Source organism: Taurulus bubalis (genome assembly GCF_910589615.1).
Source record: "Taurulus bubalis genome assembly, chromosome: 3".
Taxonomy (NCBI): domain Eukaryota; kingdom Metazoa; phylum Chordata; class Actinopteri; order Perciformes; family Cottidae; genus Taurulus; species Taurulus bubalis.
Window position 1 is genome coordinate 5,525,965 of NC_136591.1, and position 19,053 is coordinate 5,545,017.

The following is a 19,053-nucleotide window of genomic DNA, read 5'->3' on the forward strand; positions in this document are numbered from 1 at the left end:
ACCATTAGCACACGGTGTTTTGTTTGTTTTGCTCCTCTCGGCAGCAGCAATAATGTAGAAAAGATGATTGAATGCCTACATGACATTCTGGAAGTTTTTGTGACAGTGGAGCTGCACGGGGTTGCAGTGAAAGTGAAGGGTGCAGAAAGTAGCGGTTGGTTAACCACACTGCAACAGTCAAAAAATAGCAGTGCAGCAGCCTTAAGGTCGCAGTTTATTCATGAAAACAAACAATAACTAGAGCGATATGTTGGGTTTGGGTGCGGGTGTGACAGAAGGAGCTTTAAAGTGCAGATGTCACGCGGGAGAAATATGATTTAACTCAAGATAAACGGGTACACGCGTGCAATTTCCTCTCTGGATATTACAAGAATCATCCATTGCTTTGTCTGTTAATTGGCTCCACTCCGGACCCCGCCGCCATGCCGGGCCAGACAGACAAATTAGTGTCGAGCTTCCCGTCGAGGACCTTAACCCCCTCGCGACCTCTACGCGGCGGTGGTCGCGGGGGAATAGCGGAGTCGTTCCAGTTCACCGCACCGCACCGCCTGTCCCGCCGGCGGCCTCCGGATCACCGAGCCATGCGTGCGTGCTGCCGCCGCCCACAGTGCGTCTTCGGCGGCTGAGCGCGGCACGGACAGGCGTGGTTGGTTGTTGGACGGGGCGGGAGTGAGGAGGGGGGGGGGCGCTCACCAACAAAGGCAGACAGACAATAAAAACCCGACAAAAATAACTGTAGCCTATCAAACAGGCTGGTTGCACGGTCCAGACCGCAGCCTATATTTTGGCTATGCTTTAATGCTTTGCTGCATTTTCTCTTTTGAAGCAGAGGCTGCTATTTCCTCCATCTCTCTCTCTCTCTCTCTCTCACTTCCCCCCCACTCCAAGCCAGGTCAGGTTGCAGGTTAAATTGCTTTCCCCGTGGTCGTGATATTACACGTGCACCATGGGGAACAACTGGCCTGATATTTTCATTTGAAATGAATGCAGAGATTCAGCGATGCATTTTTGATGCACTGTGGCTGAGAGTCTTCAATTATATAAGAAGGGGCCTGTATTACTCTTTGTACTCCCCTAAAAAAAAAGTTGATTTATGGAAGCTTATCTGCTTTGTTTACAAGAAAAGGGTGCTGGTCACACATTTGCATGCCAATAAACCAATTATCCCCATGCTATGGAGCCCCCAACACCAGCTGTCAAATCTACTTACATCGCTCAGACAAACTGTATCTAATTTAGCATGTGTCACAATTCACACAGGGTCAGAGGTCGCCGAAGCCACTGCGACTATCATGCAGCTTTTGTTGTGTGTAGTTATGTTCAGTGGGGATTAGCTGAGTGTGAGGAAGCGTTTGAGAAGTTCACTGCTCATCTGATTCTAATAGCTGTCTCTCTTTCACGCTTTCTTTAACGTCTCCGCTGCTTTTTTTGTGCCAGACGAAGAGCCCGAGATATCAGACAGAGAGGTCCCGTGCAAGAAGAAAGGACGACCGAAGAAAAAGAAGGACACAAAGAAGAAAGACAAAGAGGGGAAACCGGTCAAAGCAAAAAAACGCAAGAAGATTGTAAGATTGTCACACTTTGTCTCTTTTTTCCCCCTTGCGGACTACACTTAAAAAAGAAAAAGTTAGATTCCTCTCTTGTCTTCTTTTCAGGGCAGCGATGTAGAGAGAGACTCGGACAGAGAAAGAGACTACGGCGAGAACTCGGACAGCGTAGTCAGCGACTATGGATCCGGAGAGAAAAAGAAAAAGAAGAAACATAAAGAAAGGAAGGAGAAGAAAACCAAGAAGAAGAAAAAAGTCGATGGGGACAGCAGCCAAGAGGAAACCACCAAGGTGAAGAATATGAAATAAGTAAAAGAACTTAATACTTGACAAGTCCATTATCTTTCTCTTCTGATTGGTGTTTTTTTTTCGCCAGCAGCCAATAGAGCAGAAGACTTCAGCGCAGCTGGCGAAGGAGTGGGGTCTGGAGGATGTTGATCATACCTTCACAGAGGAAGACTACAGGGAACTCACCAACTACAAAGCCTTCAGCCAGTTCACGAGGTGCAGTATCTCCCTCTCTTGTTTTCACATGGCGTGGATTTGCAAGGATGGCTGTCGTTGTTGTTAAATCAAGACACGCTGACATCACATATGCATACACAGGTGTTACATTGAGATCTATTATGTGGTGGAGCTCTGTGACTTCAGAAGGGGGAAACTTTTGCTCTATTTCGATGCTTTTTATGCACTCTGGCACCTTAATTACATCCAAAGTACGTGTTTTAATCATTCCATTAAAAAAAAGTATATTTATGAGATTGAGATGTAAAAAGTTGATTAAAAGTGAGATGTTAGTAATTAGTAGTATTGAGTAGAATCAGAATATGTCGCAAATTTATAGCCAATAGTTGGAAAAAAAGTTAATAAATGTGTTTAAGTTAACAACAAGTACTTTTACTCAAGTGCTTAAGAAGGCTACACATCTTAAGTACTTGAGTATATCTATTTTATGCTACTTTATACTTCTACTCCACTGCATCTCAGAGATAAATAGTGTACTTTATACTCCGTTATTTTTATCAAACAGCTTTAGGTTTGTGAAATAAAATAAAGTGGAACCTACAATCATGATGAAGACAAATGCATTTCATCTTATAAATCACTTAACTTGCTCTTCTCTTTTAGAAAAATAAAATACAAAAAGAATAATTTCCCCCGCAGTTGGACCTGTAGGCTCACAGCATTTAAAATTGTATTTGGGGACTCAATTAGTGGCATTAGTCCGTGCAAAATAACCTGGCGACGCTAACATAGAAGAGTCTATGCGCCTCGGTCCAATTTAACCCCGGCGAGTTTTTCTATTTGCTGCGACTACTGTTGGCACAGTGATTGAGTTCTAGTAATGTTTTGTTCTATCTCACACACCACAATCCACAGCATTTATATTTTCAAAAGAGGTCGTGTGTGTTGAAGTATCGTTTTTAACATTTAAAAATAAATTAAAGCTTGAAGGAAGGATTTCAGAAATTAAAGGAACGTTTTTCTGCTATTTGGATGTTGGATGTCTCTGTTTTCCTACAGAACTGTATCATTGTCTGCGCTATTCATAATGGCAGAGACAATTGGTGCTCTCCTGCTGACCTCCACAGATCTCACATGCACTACTATGTTTTAAGGTTCTACCTCTAAGATCTACCTTTTGAAATCATGTATTCCTGCTTGCAAACGTGTGCACATGTACTGTTGCAGTGCACAAAAGCTCGTCGCTGTCACGCGGTTAAACCTGGCTCTACGCTGGCAGCACCGTTCAGCAGACGCTGTCCGTGGTGAAACTACCGGCAGCATATCAACACAAATACACAGGTGGTGTGGGTGGACAACAACTTGCCTCTGTCTCCTCCTGGAAGCCGTGTCTTTATTATCCCTGTTAGTTGTGCCGGGGGCCTTCGGCCTCTGTGGCTGACTCATGCTTTCACTGTGATAACATGAAGTAATCCAGAATGTCCTCTGCTTGTTTATGTCGGGATGTTATTTGGCCGCCTCAACTCAACTGGCTACCCTAAGCTGTAGTGGAAAAATAAAATAAAATATGAATACGTGTAAATACGATTTACATTCAGCAAACAATAGAACACCATTAGTTAATATAATATACAGAAAATGAGGTATGCCACAGCTCTTAGAATTGAAAACTTTCTGCGTTTTGCTTGTGAGGTTTTTCTTTCCAAAGCATTTTAATGGTCCTCAAACTCTCCCCCACCCCCAGGCCGATGATCGCCAAGAAGAATCCGAAGATCCCCATGTCAAAGATGATGACCATCCTGGGGGCCAAGTGGAGGGAGTTCAGCTCGAACAACCCCTTCAAGGGCAACGCTGCTGCTGTCGCGGCGACCGCTGCAGCTGCAGCGATCGCCGTCGCCGAGCAGGTCTCTGCAGCGAACGCCTCGCCCGAGCCTCCGCCGCCGCCACCGCCAATCAGAAAGGCCAAGACGAAAGAGGGCAAAGGTCAGTGCAGTATTCATTTCCCTTTGTTTCTTTAGTGTAAGTTTGGACTGTTTGTAATCCAGCATATATAGTAATATAATGAAGCCCACGGACACACTGTTCACTTGTCAAGTGAGTTTAATTGTTGTAGTGTGGGAAAAGTGTTAAAACTGACCCCAGACCATCAGGACAGTGTGCAGTTTCAGAGGCACATGACACAACAGTAACATTCTTTAACACATGCTGATGTCATGTGTACAGCTGCCTGTATGGTGGTCTGACTTATTTATTTATTTGATATGGACATCACAGTGGCACTAGGATTGTAACATACATTTATGTACAAGAACTAGATGCACTGTGTTGAGTGTTTGTAGAGAAATGCTAATTTACAACACCTGTCCACAGCAGGCTTTAAAAAAAAAGATTAACAGAATTACAAAAAAAGAATTTAAAAGAATAATTAAAAAAGGAAAATACATCCCCAAATACATACATAAATACATACACAAAGTAAAAGTGTGTTTACAAGGGTGTAAACAATGTTATTTCTCTTTTAGCCATGATTTAATACCTTTATTAAAAACATTAGAATATGTTGCATCTTCAATTGTGTTGGTAGACAGTTCCATAGCGTTGCTCCTTGAACAGAGAAGACTGACGGACAAATTGAGGTCTTGCTCATAGCAACGCGGCAGTTCCCGTTCACTGAGGCCCGTGTGTTAACTGTACTGGGGTGCTGGTGTCTTTTAACAAACTCATTGAGCAGGGAAGGAGCATAACCATGTAGGCATTTAAAAATAAGCTTTAAGCTGGAATAGCTTATAAAGTTTTCAAAGCTGAACATATTATGTTTTTGCAAGATCTGACAGTGGTGCCACCTCATTGTTTTTTAATGTCTGATTATACAGTGATAGGATTGGTTGTATAGTTGTTTGTGAGGCTAGTGACCAGGTAGTGATGCAGTATGACAGGTGTGAGAATATCATGGCATGCATGTACAACTGGGCTGTACTGAAGGGCAGATACTTTCTGATGAATCTGAAGCAGTTGAGATTTGATGTAACTTTTTTGCAGATATTACGCACCTGTTTATCAAATGTTAGATGTGCGTCTAAGATGATTCCTAAGTACTTCACATTTTCAACCTCACTGTTGACCTCATTCTTTATTTTGACCATGCATCTTGTATTTTCATGTCGTTTACGTATTGAAAAACATTTCAGTGTTAAATGAGAGGACTCAAGCCATTGCACTACAGAATGTAAGGAGTCAGTAAGCTGATCAGCGGCCTTGCTACATGTTTTGGCTGATGTATAAATAACTGTATCATCGGCGTACATTTGGCAGCCAACCCCCCCGACAACTCTCAGGTAGGTCGTTAATATACATGCTAAATAGCAATGGACCTAGAACCGCCATGCTATTGGTACGGATGCTGGACTTTTCCCCATTGACTGTCACACATTGTATTCTTCCCTTGATGTACGAGTCAAACCATTGTGAGGCAAGATCAGACAATTGGAATTTGGGAAGTTTGAATATGTTTAGTCTAAGAAAACAGCTCACACAGCATTGCCCTTAATTCAATTAGAATGGTTTGCATTCTCAGTAGAATGTTTGGGTCTGACTCTAAATTGTTGTTGATACAGTAACTAATTTGTCTGTAGGTGTATTATGAGTTGCTCTGCTACAATTTTTTTTCCAGTATCTTGGAGACAACTGGAAGGATGGCAATGGGTCTGTAATTGCATGTCAAGTCTTGCTCACCAGATTTAAAGATTGGATGGATAACAGCTGTTTTCCAGGTCTCAGGGAAACGTCTTGTTTTAATTGACAGGTTCACAAGGTATGTTTTAGTTATTCTTTCTGTCCTGTTCGTGAAAGCAAGGTCAATCACAGTTTTACTTTTCCTTGTTATTCTTTGTGGGTTTTTCAATCAGTTGCTGGTAATTGAATTTTGTTGTTATTGTTTTTAATTTCCGTTTAGCACCTTTATCCATCTAGTTGATATTGTAATCCCCAAACAAAATACTTCCAGAAGAATGATTACATATTGCGAGAGGTTTTTTCAGTTCATCATAAAAGTTGATGTCGTGTGAAGGTGGGTTGTACAAAACAACAACATTGAAATTCATCTCAGTTGAAAGGACAATATTCAGTCCCAGGCATTCAAGATTACAATCCAGTTGTATTTCTCTACACCTAAAATTCTCTCTAATATCCATCATAACTCCTCCTCCTCTCCCTACTGGTCTGTCTTTTCGAAAGCAAGTGTATCCTAGAATATTTATTAAGTTTGATGGTATGTCACGGTTTAGCAAGCTCTCAGTAAGACATGGTATCCATCAGCACGCCAAAATGAGCCGTCTGGCCACGCCCCCGACACCGGCAGGGAGGCATTGTATACATAACAATATGAGACAACAAACTGACCTTATTTATTCTTACTCCCTTGTTAAAACAGTATACACACGTCTTTGTCTTTCTTTTATTGCAAATGTTGCATGTGATCTTTTCTGTCCAGGCCCTGGCTTTAAAAAGCGCAGTAAAAGTCCTCGAGTCCCAGACAAGAAAAAGGCTGCGGCGAAGGCTAAAAAGATGGCACCCATTCGTATCAAACTATCGCCGATAGGTGCCAAGAGGAAGAAGAGTTGCTCAGTGAGTACAAAGCATCCTCGTGAACTCCGCCGGGTCTTCAATCCAACTTCTGTTTCATGTTCACCCCTCTTTCTTCCCATGACTCCGTCTTTGTCCTCTGTCAGAGCGAGGACGTGGACGAGGACGAGTCCGAGCCCGAGCAGGAGGACTCCAGCGTTCACAGCTCCTCCGTTCGCTCTGACAGCTCCGGCCGCGTCAAGAAGAACAAGCGAGGGCGTCCCGCCAAAAAGAAGAAGAAAAATACAAGTACAAGCACAATGCCCGTTATATGTACAGTAAATAGTCGTAAATGATATACACGTCCGTGTTGCCTGTGGGACACGAGTCTCAAATTTACTTTAAAATCATGTTTTCAATCATTTATTTAAATTAGAAGCACATTTTCAGATGTATTTTTCTGTCTTTCTTTGCTCATCCTTCCAGTCCCAGGCGAAGAGGAGGGCGTCGACGGCTACGAGACGGATCATCAGGACTACTGCGAGGTGTGTCAGCAGGGCGGAGAGATCATCCTGTGCGACACTTGTCCTCGAGCTCACCACCTCGTCTGCCTTGAGCCTGAGCTGGAGAAGGCCCCCGAGGGCAAGTGGAGCTGCCCGCACTGCGTGAGTACAGCAAGAACACAGCTGTTCCTGCTCTCTATTTATGATTTGGCTTCGCGTCCTAATTCACACATTTATCTTCAAAAGTGGTTTGTTTTTACTTTCCCCCGAACACCAGATGAATCGAGGCTTTGTAGCTGCATCATAAATCTCAGTGGAAAGCTGACGGCATTTAGACGAACACAATTTGCTGATTCATTTAACGAATCTAATTCATTTAATTAATCACCAGGCCCTAGACATCACAGCTTTATATGCTATTTGCGTGCAACAAGCATTCGTGAAACACGGCGCTGCCACCATTTGCCCTCTTTGTGTATGTGAAAAAAAGCAGGATGTGAGTCGTTTATTGAGCCTCTCGTACCTACAAGAAGCTCAATAAACGACTGCTTTTTTTCTGCAAAACATCCATCAGCTGCCACAGTTTAATATTTAATTTACCTTTTAGATTTCTATCTTTCAACGAGCCAATGTTATTATTCTAGCTGGCAATGTTGTCATACCCAGATGAACAATGTTGCTATACCTAAACATGCTCTCTACTGGAACAGTTCTGTGCAAATCTTGTAGTTTTCACAAATGAATCCCGCCAGACTGGAGATTGATCAGCTTCTGGGTTCTCCTCCTTGTTCTTTTCTGTCCGATATTCAGAGCCAATAAAGCCACCTCGACTGTAAATTCTGTAAAAAAAAAAAGGCATTCTCAAAGTGTTCTGTCCTTCCTTCCTTCCTTCCCAGGAAAAAGAGGGAATCCAGTGGGAAGCAAAGGACGAGGACTTTGAGGATTTCGAGGAGGACAGCGAGGACAGAGTGATTTCGGAGGTCAGCATCCCTGTCGAGGCGGAGGATGAGGATGACGACCACATGGAGTTCTGTCGGGTGTGTAAAGACGGTGGGGAACTGTTGTGCTGCGACAAATGCACCTCTTCCTACCACATCCACTGTCTGAACCCGCCGCTGCCAGAGATCCCCAACGGAGAGTGGCTGTGTCCGCGATGCACGGTGAGTTGCTCCTGTTTTACTTCCTGTTACTCCGAGTACTCTCTCCATCTAGTTATGCATCACTTACTGGGATATGATGGACGTACATTGTTTACACCAACTTATAATCAACTCTGTTGGCAAAGAGGCATTACATCTGGTGTAGAGTGTTTGGGACCATTGATCTGACTTGGTCAGTCCTGATACTCGGCTGATTCCTGGGCTTTAAGATAAGATAAGATAAGATAATCCTTTATTAGTCCCTCAGTGGGGAAATTACAGGATTACAGCAGCATTGCTCACAAGTGAATAAAGAATAATAAAATAGAAACAAGTAATATAAATAAATAGATATAAGCAGTAAAACAGTAGGATATTAATATACAGACTGAATAGAAAAGTATATATAAAAAAGTACTTAAACGTATTGCACGTAATATTGCACCAGGTGAATGCTAAAGTGACCAAGTTCAGTTTGGGTACCAGCTGATGCCGAGTGCCGGTCCGATAGCAGTATTTGATTAATAAGCTGCCTCACTGTGTGGAAGTGACTGAGATCATTCATATATGTGCAAGGCAACATCACACATGACTTAAACATTGCTTTCCCAACTTTGTGCTGTAATATATGCTTTCACTATAATACACAAACAAACAAAACAAGAGGCCTTCTATCCATAATAAACTTAGAATGAAGATATTGTTCAGATATTGTAACAGTGACGCTGACTGTGTTGTACGATTGGTTTCTTGTGTGCATGTACTGATCATTAATGCTCCTCAATGTTGTCTGTTGTTTGACAGCACTTTGAGGATTTTTTTGTTTCAAACAAAGTCAAAATATCTATAATTGTGATTTGTGTTTCCCAGTGGGTCCTTTAAAAGTCTCTCTTTTATTACATTAGAGAAAGTCTATTTTTTGACTGCCCAAACTGACTTTTTATAAGGGAAAGGAGATAATAAACAACAACAACCTGCAACCTCAGCATCAGCACACATTCCTTATATCCCTTGTATTCTCCCTCCAGTGTCTGCCAATCGAAGGGCGAGTCCAGAAGATCCTCCACTGGCGATGGGGCGATCCTCCGTCTCCCGTCCCCGCTCTCCCCGACCCTGACGCCCCACCCGACGCCTCCCCGCCGCCACCCATGAAAGGCAGAGCTGAGAGGGAGTTCTTTGTCAAGTTGACGGGGCAGTCCTACTGGCACTGTACCTGGATCACGGAGCTGCAGGTGAGAGAGAAACGATTGATGGGGGTACGGATGTAAAGTGATCGTCAAATCGAGTCGATTAAAAAATGACCGTCTTTCTCTCACTCTTCCTCCTTACAGCTTGAGATCTTCCACTCTGTGATGCACAGAAACTACCAGAGGAAGACGGACATGGACGAGCCTCCATGCCTGGATTACGGGTCGGGTGGAGAGGATGAGAACGGAGGGGGAAAGAGCGAGAAGAGAAGGGCCAAGGACCCCCAGTACGCCAAAATGGACGACAAGTACTACAAATATGGCATCAAGCCTGAGTGGATGATGATCCAACGCATCATCAACTACAGGTGAGGTTTGTGTGTGAGCACTAGCTGGCAGTGCCTGGTCTGCTGTGTGTGTGTGTGTGTCAAAAGTTATTTCATTACTTATGTTAAGTTCTTTAAAAGTAATAGGTTAGAGAACCTAAAGGGGAACTTTGGTGCGTTTCCACTTCTTGTCTCAGGGACTAATGGGGACAAAACATTCTGAAACTGGTCCAGTATTGAGGGAGAACGCTGCAGCTGCCAAACGGGCTGTTATGTAATCACTTAATGTCCACTAAAAGTGCTTGTTTTTGCCGCTGTCCGGCTCAGATCGTTAATATGGAAAGGACTATAGACCATATATAAGCAGTGGACGTATTCATCGTGACGCCACCCATTGGTTTGTGGACTGCCGTTTTTGCACTCATATTTACAAAGGTAATACAAATCAAGTGAGAAGCAGGGTCATTTTCTCATAGAACTTTATACAATCTGGCTTCTTTTTGCAACCAGAGGAGTCGCCCTCTGCTGGCCAGTAGAGAGAGTGCAAGTTAAATGACACTTCGGCGTTGGCTTCACTCGTCAGAACCAGAGGTTGCCGCCCGGAAAAGAATGCTACCGAGAAATAAAAGTTTTTCTTTAACTTCCCCTTGATCCGGTCTGTTTGTTATTGTGTCATTTGACTTGTTGCCCGAAGACAACAGGGGAAACGAGAGTGAGAGTTGGAGAGGAGCGTCGGCATTGTCAATTTGTTGTGTTGGAGATCAGAGACTGTAGCTTAGAGAATCCAAGAGATTTCCAATGTGATGACTATTTAGCTGATTTCCCAATGTGGGTGAGGTCTAACCCTCTGGTGGGATTTTTAAAACGAGGCTTCTCGTTGAGCGAGACTTGGTGAGACACAATAACAAGTCGACTGGAGGTAAAGAAGAACGTTTTATTTATAATAACAATCTGATCCTGTCGGTGGCACAAAAAACAAGAACAGCTCATATGTTTCTATTGCTTTTTATAGCTTTTTCTTTTTAATGTATGTCTCGTATTGATTTATTTTTTATTGCTTTGTACGGTTTGATCTATGTTTCAAATTTTGTCTCGCTTCTGTTTGGCCTCACTGTTTGTTTTGTAGTTGAATTGCCTTCTGTTCTTGCTTCTGCTTTGCTTTGACTGTCACAGCACTTTATAAACTCTGTTTTTAAAGGTGCTGTATAAATTACGTCTTTAATATTATTATTGTTTTTAGTGGACGAACATTCCCGGGGATGAGTTACTGATCACATAGCAGCCCGTCTACCGACAGCGGCGTTCTCCCTCGATACTGGACCAGTTTTAAAAAAAACGTTGTCGCCATCAATCTCTTAGACATGAAGACGTGAAAATACTGTCCAGATTGAAAAATACTGAAGTCAGCCTTTTATTACCTCAAAGAATGCCAAGCAATACGTCTTCAGTTCCTGACTGTATTGCTATTGATTTATAAAGCGGTCCGGGCTCCGCCAATGTGATTGATTTATATCTAGAGACATAACGCATTTCAGGTGGCAGGATTTAGTTTTTGGAGTACAAACATTCAAACTCTGGGATGTACGTGTCTCCCTAGCAGCGTGGATAAGAAGGGGACGTACCACTACCTGGTCAAATGGAGAGACCTGACCTATGACCAGTGTACCTGGGAGAGAGAGGACCTGGACATCCCCGACTTTGCAATTTACAAAGGCAACTACTGGAAACACAGGTAGGACCTGGAGAACACTCTGCCCACATCCACATCCATCACTCGTATTCACGTATCTCTTGTTTTTACTTCCTGCTTGACTCATCGATGACTTCCTTTCCAACAGAGATGCAATAATGAAGGAGGACCCAGACAAACCCAGGAGGATGAGGAGCAAGAACCAGGAGGGTGAAGAGGAGGAGGAGGAGGAGGAGGCTCCTGCCTCCCTGGTCACTGATGTGAGTCGTCTGTAGTTTCGGTGTCATGACTTGCAGCTGCTTTCTGCATTTCACAGCAAATCTCAGTTCCAGAAGAATGTTTGACTTTAGTTTCTGACTCTCTGGAGCTTCATCCAGGTTTTAAAAGACAACCATATTGTTTGAAAATGAGGGATTTGCTTTTATTTTCAATGTTTAAAATGTGCATATTCTTCTGCATACTGCTTTATTACCTGCTCCATATAAACTGAACACATATTCTCTTTATGTGGAATTGAATCTACTCAATAAAATGTAAAATGCATTTTCAAAAATGTTAATACAGGTAGTTAACTTGACTCATATAATACTGTAATATTGATACTTGTAGTACTTCTCATACTGTTAAAATACAGGCTTTTTGTCCCTACCAGGCTTTCAAATCTCCCCTCTTTCTTCTCTCCGTCCAGCCGACGATAAAATACGATGAGCAGCCCGACTTTGTCACATCGACGGGTGGGACGTTGCACCTATACCAGCTGGAGGGTCTCAACTGGCTCCGGTTTTCCTGGGCTCAGGGCACAGACACCATCCTGGCAGACGAGATGGGCCTCGGCAAGACCATCCAGACCATCGTCTTCCTCTACTCGCTCTTCAATGAGGTACTGGAGCCCCACGGTCCTATTATTCTTTCCGTTCACTGAAAGACGTGTGTGAATCGTTCCTCCTCTTCCGTCCCTCAGGGCCACACTAAAGGTCCGTTCCTGGTTACCGCTCCGCTCTCCACCATCATCAACTGGGAGAGGGAGTTTGAGTTCTGGGCGCCCGACTTTTATGTGGTGACGTACACGGGAGACAAGGACAGCCGAGCCATCATCAGAGAGAACGAGTTCTCCTTCGACGAGACGGCCGTCAAAGCAGGGAAGAGGGCCTTCAAACTGAGGGTGAGGAGGGAAGGAAGGAGGAAGGAAGGGAAGGAGAGATGGGGTGAACAAGAGAACGATAATCCTATACTAATTATTTAGATTTTTTTGTGAAATCGTGTTGTAATTGTAGGATTATGTTTTTAAGATTCCAGGCAAAATGTAACTCAAAACTAACAGAATTAGTTTCACACGTGAAGATGTATTAACATTTGCATTGTATTGATAGTGGAAACATATTCTAATACATATTGATGATGTGTATTGTATGCAAGCCATCAGACATGGGGAACAAACAAGATTATTTTGACCTCTTTTTCAATGAATTTTCCAAACTTAAACCTGCATGGAAGAGTTACACATCATAATCATAATATAAAGAAACAAATAATGAAATAGTCTTAACATATATGACATCCTGTCCTCCTTCCTCTTCTGTTTCCCCTCTCGTCCTCTTGCAGAGAGACGCTCCTATCAAATTCCATGTGCTGCTGACCTCCTACGAGTTGGTGACCATCGACCAGACGGCGCTCAAGTCCATCGACTGGGCGTGTCTGGTGGTGGACGAGGCTCACCGCCTCAAGAACAACCAGTCCAAGGTGCTGTAGCCAGTGTGTGTATGTGTAAATGTAAATATCATTCCTATTATATGATTTATCATATAATATCTTTGATAAAGAGCCCTTAAATTGGTGTTTTAATGAATTGTGTGAAGTGTCACAGTTGAAAAATAAACTTGTCAGCGCTCTCTGGTGGACAAACTATGTCATGGCAACACTTTGGAAATTAACGGCATCTTAAACGGTCTTGTTACTTAAATTACATTTACTGTATGATGCTTGAACAATACATCTATAAGTCTATTAAAACATTGAACACAGTAGTCGACCTGTTGAATAAATAATTTCATAAATGCATTATATGACAAAGACATAGTGCTGCCTCTATATGCAAAGGGAAAAGAACAATATTGTTAAACATGCATGAAATAATTTCAGATGTTTGATGGGGAGTTTTCTTGTCGTTGCAGTTCTTCAGGCGTCTGAACGACTATAAGATCGACCACAAGCTGCTGCTGACTGGAACTCCTCTCCAGAACAACCTGGAGGAGCTGTTTCACCTGCTCAACTTCCTCACACCAAACCGCTTCAAGTAGGACTTATCACACACACACACACACACATAAGATACTTAAAACAATTACACACCACGGATGTTTGCTGCTGAACTGAATGATAAATAAGCATTCTTCTAGACTACCGGATATCATTCTTTCAGATAATAATACTCATGATTTGAACCAATAACCCAGTGTCACCGGTACTACCAGTCCTTCACCCAGTGCATCTCTCTGTACAGTAACCTTGAAGGCTTCCTGGAAGAGTTTGCCGACATCTCCAAGGAGGACCAGATCAAGAAGCTCCACGACCTGCTGGGGCCTCACATGCTGCGGAGGCTGAAGGCCGACGTCTTCAAGAACATGCCGTCTAAGACCGAGCTGATCGTCAGAGTGGAGCTGAGCCCGATGCAGAAGTACGACACACACACGGCTCCTTTCCCGCCATTTAGCTTACGTTTTCTACAAGAAGGCACCGTGAAGATGGTTAACAGCAGAGGACTTTTAGCTCTTTTTAAATTCCGAGTTTGGTTGAGAATTTGGTTGATAAGAGTTGTTTTTTGACTTTGAGGTACAACATTACCATTGTTTCAACAACATTGTTTCTTTAATCACTATATTTCAATGTATATTTGATTACCTATAGGGTTTGCTTTGCGTCAAAATAGTGACTGAAATATTCAACATTTAAAATAACGTTTTCCCCCAAAAATGTAGCCCAGATTTAAACTAGAAGTCCTGACTAATGGTTTTTCTGTTATTGTTTTCATTTTGAAACACGCCTATTAGAAATGGGCAATATTATGAATTGAATAGACATTACCAAGCCCCACACTGAAAATGGCATAGATACATAAAATGTAATTTATTTCATCAATCAAAAATCCTCTCTTTGCCACTGATTTATGTGGTTGAAAGTGATTCATAGCTATTTTTATATTTATATTTTGCAGCCAAAATCAATCATCTTAAAATAGAACATGTGACAATCCTCCGCAACTCTTCAGGACATTTTCATTAAAAAAGTAACAATTGATGGTGGAGAAAAGAAAAAGGAAGGACATGTATCTTATACATCTTGTTATATATGATTTTATGTTGAATATGTACGTCACTGAGGTCATAATGTCATCATTTGTCTCTATGTTTGTAAATACAGGAAATACTACAAGCTGATTCTGACCAAGAACTTTGAGGCTCTGAACTCGAAAGGTGGAGGAAACCAGGTGTCCCTGCTCAACATCATGATGGACCTAAAGAAGTGCTGCAACCACCCCTACCTCTTCCCCGTCGCCTCCATTGTGAGAACAGACAAACACACACACACACATGCTCTTGCCCGTGACAATATTATAAGCCCTCTGTGACGCTGCAGTAGAAATATATAATAGAATAAAATGACAGTCCTCCATTATTTGCTGGTGTTTCACTTCTTTTTCAAACCATTTGCTTTGATTTACTCCTGAATTGCAGAACAGGGACACCTTGTGGTGATGTTCAGTAGTGCGTTTCTAGTCGTGTGTACTTTCAAGATGTAGCATCTGGTTACAAATCAAAGATGAGATGCAGACAGTAATTTCTTCTTTGTGTGTGTGTGTGTGTGTTTGTGTGTGTATAGGAAGCTCAAAAAACCCCAATCGGTGCTTATGAGGGGTCGGCCCTCACTAAGGCCTCTGGGAAACTGACGCTGATGCAGAAGATGCTGAGTAAACTGAAAGATCAGGGGCACCGAGTACTGGTCTTCTCACAGGTACACACTCACATGGATACACATATATAGTATACACAGGCAAGCACAAACACACACACACACACACACACACACACACACACACACACACACACACACACACACACACACACACACACACACATGCCAGATGGCCACCTCCCTTCACAGATGTTAAATTAGTCCCATGACACCTCCAGAAGGTTCAGCAGCAGACTGCTTGCAGCTGTGCGTGATTAAAGATGAAAGAACACGCACACACATGACTGGTCATCCCCTTTCTTTCTCTCCTCTATTTATAGATGACTAAAATGCTGGATTTACTAGAAGATTTCCTGGACCATGAAGGTTACAAGTATGAAAGGATCGATGGAAGCGTCACGGGGGCGCTGAGACAAGAGGCCATTGACCGCTTCAACGGTGAGATACCGGATGATGTGCACTCATTAAAGGTGCAGTAAGATGCCTCTGCTACAAACTGCACTCTTCCCTTTCGTAGTTCCCTAAAACTGAAATATTATATTTTACTTTCCAAGAAGATGTTTAAAGTCAGCAGACTACTGCATTCACTAAATAAGCTTCATCTAAACAGCAGAACTTCCTGTTTCTTCAAAATAAGAGTTCCTTCCCTATCATAATAAAAAATACTATACCTCATCATAGATTGAAACTCAAGTAGATAGTAGAAGGAGATGGAGTCGGGCAGTAGGACGGGAACTGTGACTCCGTTGCTAGAACGGATGCCAAACTGACATTAGTTAAAGGATGAAAAGCACTGGATCGTATGCTGAGTTTGTTTTTATGTGGAACTCGTCCATATCACTGAGCAGATGTTGGCAACAAATGGCATTAAGTTGTATTGTATGAATAATAAGCATAATGCCTTAGGACGATGTAAGACATTTGGTCGAATCACAATACTGGATAACCTTTCAAACAAACCAAAAACCTTCCTGAGTGAAAGAAATAACAAAATGTATCGGTTTACAAAAAGGGTTGATGTCGAAATCCTCACTTTCTACTGAAGTGAAGTCTGTATGACCGCTGTAAAGATAACGTATGTCACTGGCATCAATGGAATCCTGTCATGAAAGAGAAATGACTAATGTTTGACTCTCTGTGTCTCCGCCTGCAGCTCCTGGTGCTTGTCAGTTTTGTTTCTTGCTCTCCACTAGAGCGGGAGGTTTAGGCATCAACTTGGCCACGGCAGACACGGTCGTCATCTTCGACTCTGACTGGAACCCTCACAATGACATCCAGGTACGATAGACAGGCAGCGTGTGAGGGGGGAAACAAGTTAATCCAACATTAACTTCACGCTGGCGCTTGTTCCCTCTCTGTGCAGGCGTTCAGCCGAGCCCACCGAATCGGACAGGCCAACAAGGTGATGATCTACCGCTTTGTGACGCGAGGCAGCGTGGAGGAGCGCATCACCCAGGTGGCCAAGCGGAAGATGATGCTGACCCACCTGGTGGTCCGGCCCGGCCTGGGATCCAAAGCCGGCTCCATGAGCAAACAGGAGCTGGACGACATCCTCAAGTTTGGAACAGAAGAGCTCTTCAAAGATGAAATAGAACGTGAGTCGTTGTTTTTTTATCAACTCAACTTAAATATAATAATGTTGGAATTTTGGCGCTTTAATGTTTGGGTCAAAGCTGCAGTGGGATTGGTTCACTGCAGAGTCAAACACACTCTGATGTCCTTTCATCTTGGCACATTTGGTCTTTGCTTATTCTGTTTTTTTTTTGACGAACCTATATTTGTGAAATTTATCCAATAGAATAGGACAAATTCAACTTTTTAACTCCGCGTGTGGCAGGTATGAAAAACAACTTGGGGGATAAAGGTGAGGACGAGGGCAGCGTGATCCACTACGACAACGTTGCCATCGAGAGGCTGCTGGACCGGAGCCAAGACGCCACAGACGACTCGGAGGTCCAGAACATGAACGAGTACCTGAGCTCCTTCAAAGTGGCCCAGTACATGGTCCGAGAGGAGGATAAGGTGACCAGGATGTTGTAATTAATATGAATTCATATTAATATAAAAAATGTCTTTTTTATTCATATCTGTGCACCTGACAGGTTTACTCAAATTGTATAATAGTTACTCTCGATAGCAACTCTGTCCTCACTCAGATTTCATCGGGATTATTTGACTAATCAACTCACAAAAAATTACTAAAAGAAATCTATTTTGTTAATCGATTATTTGCGTAAGACATTTCTGAAACAAAAAGGCAATATTCACTGGTGGTGATTTGCTGTTTCTTGTATGTCTTATGTGATACTGAACAGAATATTTTTGAGTGTTTCTTGGACAGAACAGGCAATTTTAAGATGTCAGCTTGGGCTTTGGGAAATTGTGATGGTAATTCATTTAGCCACATATAAAAGTTCAGAAAAATAATCAAAGGTTGTAAAGTCAACCACTGTCGGTGCTTTTGAGCAACTCGCACCGTTTCTTTCGGTGCGCCGCGTCCTCTGTAGAATCTGCGCGAGTCGGTGACTACACATCCGTCTGAGAAAACTGGCGTTTACCTTTTCTGACGCTCCAGATCGAGGAGGTCGAGCGGGAGATCATCAAGCAGGAGGAGAACGTGGATCCGGATTATTGGGAGAAGCTGTTGCGGCATCACTACGAGCAGCAGCAAGAGGACCTGGCAAGCAAACTGGGCAAAGGAAAGAGGAACCGCAAACCTGTCAACTACAACGATGCTGCACAGGAAGACCAAGGTAGGACACCGGGTTTGGACCCGGTGCTGTATGGACCTGTAGAAAAAGATCAAGTAAGAAGGGTAATCTCCTGCAAATTGCTTTCTGTCAAACCCTGAATTAAAAAATGTATCACGAGAATGAGCATGCAATTATCTGTTTGAGTTATGACTTGCACAGTGGAGGTGAATGGGCCTGGCCTATTGACAGACCACCATGTGCTGTTTCAGACTGGCATGCTGACATTTCAGATAACCAGTCCGAGTATTCAGTGGGCTCCGAGGAGGAGGACGAGGACTTTGACGATCGGCCAGAAGGTAAGGAGAGATCGAATTAAAGAACTCATGAACAATGACAGCTGCCTGTTTGAACACACACACACACACACACACACACACACACACACACGGAATCAGGTCTGTGTTGAATTATTACAAATTGAAATTGATTTAGTTGTAATAGTTGCCTGGCAGGGTCGGACGCGTCATATTGCCAAAAATGCAAACCGCCAACCCCTTTCCTCCCCCTAAACTTCAAACAGTGAGAGGAAATCGCTCAAAGCCATTTTAGAAGTTTCCGATTTCTGGTTGATGTGCCGACAAAATACTCACTTTAAATTTGAAGAAAATTCGACATAATCCTCCCTCCCCTCCCAGCTTGTATTACCCGTTGTATGTTTTCACCATCGTGTCTGTTTTCCCCCCGTTACCTGCAGGTCGAAGGCATTCCCGTCGACAGTTGAGGAATGAGAAGGATAAACCTCTGCCTCCACTTCTGGCCAGAGTGGGAGGCAACCTTGAGGTTTGTACAACTCTCTGGAACCAATTCGGCTTTCATTTTGTGTGTTTTATATTGTGATATTACTGGAATCTGTCAGCTTTGGTTTAAACTGAACTCGTGCTCGTAGATATTTTTCTAACAGTCCTAACAATCTC

The 19,053-nt window shown here is 42.9% G+C and overlaps 1 protein-coding gene across 1 annotated transcript in view; it reads left to right on the plus strand.

Moving 5' to 3' along the window:
• Window positions 1-19,053, plus strand: part of chd3 (chromodomain helicase DNA binding protein 3) — a 44,891-nt gene that overhangs the window by 1,351 nt on the left and 24,487 nt on the right. Inside the window, exons 2-27 of the mRNA XM_079215265.1 lie at window positions 1,438-1,565; window positions 1,656-1,838; window positions 1,927-2,051; window positions 3,757-3,995; window positions 6,502-6,635; window positions 6,740-6,881; window positions 7,059-7,237; window positions 7,972-8,235; window positions 9,243-9,446; window positions 9,546-9,769; window positions 11,325-11,459; window positions 11,566-11,677; window positions 12,106-12,297; window positions 12,379-12,579; window positions 13,020-13,157; window positions 13,589-13,710; window positions 13,918-14,091; window positions 14,835-14,976; window positions 15,294-15,425; window positions 15,707-15,824; window positions 16,540-16,664; window positions 16,750-16,981; window positions 17,224-17,408; window positions 17,962-18,139; window positions 18,349-18,435; window positions 18,834-18,919. Coding sequence (XP_079071391.1) covers window positions 1,438-1,565; window positions 1,656-1,838; window positions 1,927-2,051; window positions 3,757-3,995; window positions 6,502-6,635; window positions 6,740-6,881; window positions 7,059-7,237; window positions 7,972-8,235; window positions 9,243-9,446; window positions 9,546-9,769; window positions 11,325-11,459; window positions 11,566-11,677; window positions 12,106-12,297; window positions 12,379-12,579; window positions 13,020-13,157; window positions 13,589-13,710; window positions 13,918-14,091; window positions 14,835-14,976; window positions 15,294-15,425; window positions 15,707-15,824; window positions 16,540-16,664; window positions 16,750-16,981; window positions 17,224-17,408; window positions 17,962-18,139; window positions 18,349-18,435; window positions 18,834-18,919 — 4,181 coding nt within the window. The remainder of the gene's footprint in view (window positions 1-1,437; window positions 1,566-1,655; window positions 1,839-1,926; window positions 2,052-3,756; window positions 3,996-6,501; window positions 6,636-6,739; window positions 6,882-7,058; window positions 7,238-7,971; window positions 8,236-9,242; window positions 9,447-9,545; window positions 9,770-11,324; window positions 11,460-11,565; window positions 11,678-12,105; window positions 12,298-12,378; window positions 12,580-13,019; window positions 13,158-13,588; window positions 13,711-13,917; window positions 14,092-14,834; window positions 14,977-15,293; window positions 15,426-15,706; window positions 15,825-16,539; window positions 16,665-16,749; window positions 16,982-17,223; window positions 17,409-17,961; window positions 18,140-18,348; window positions 18,436-18,833; window positions 18,920-19,053) is intronic.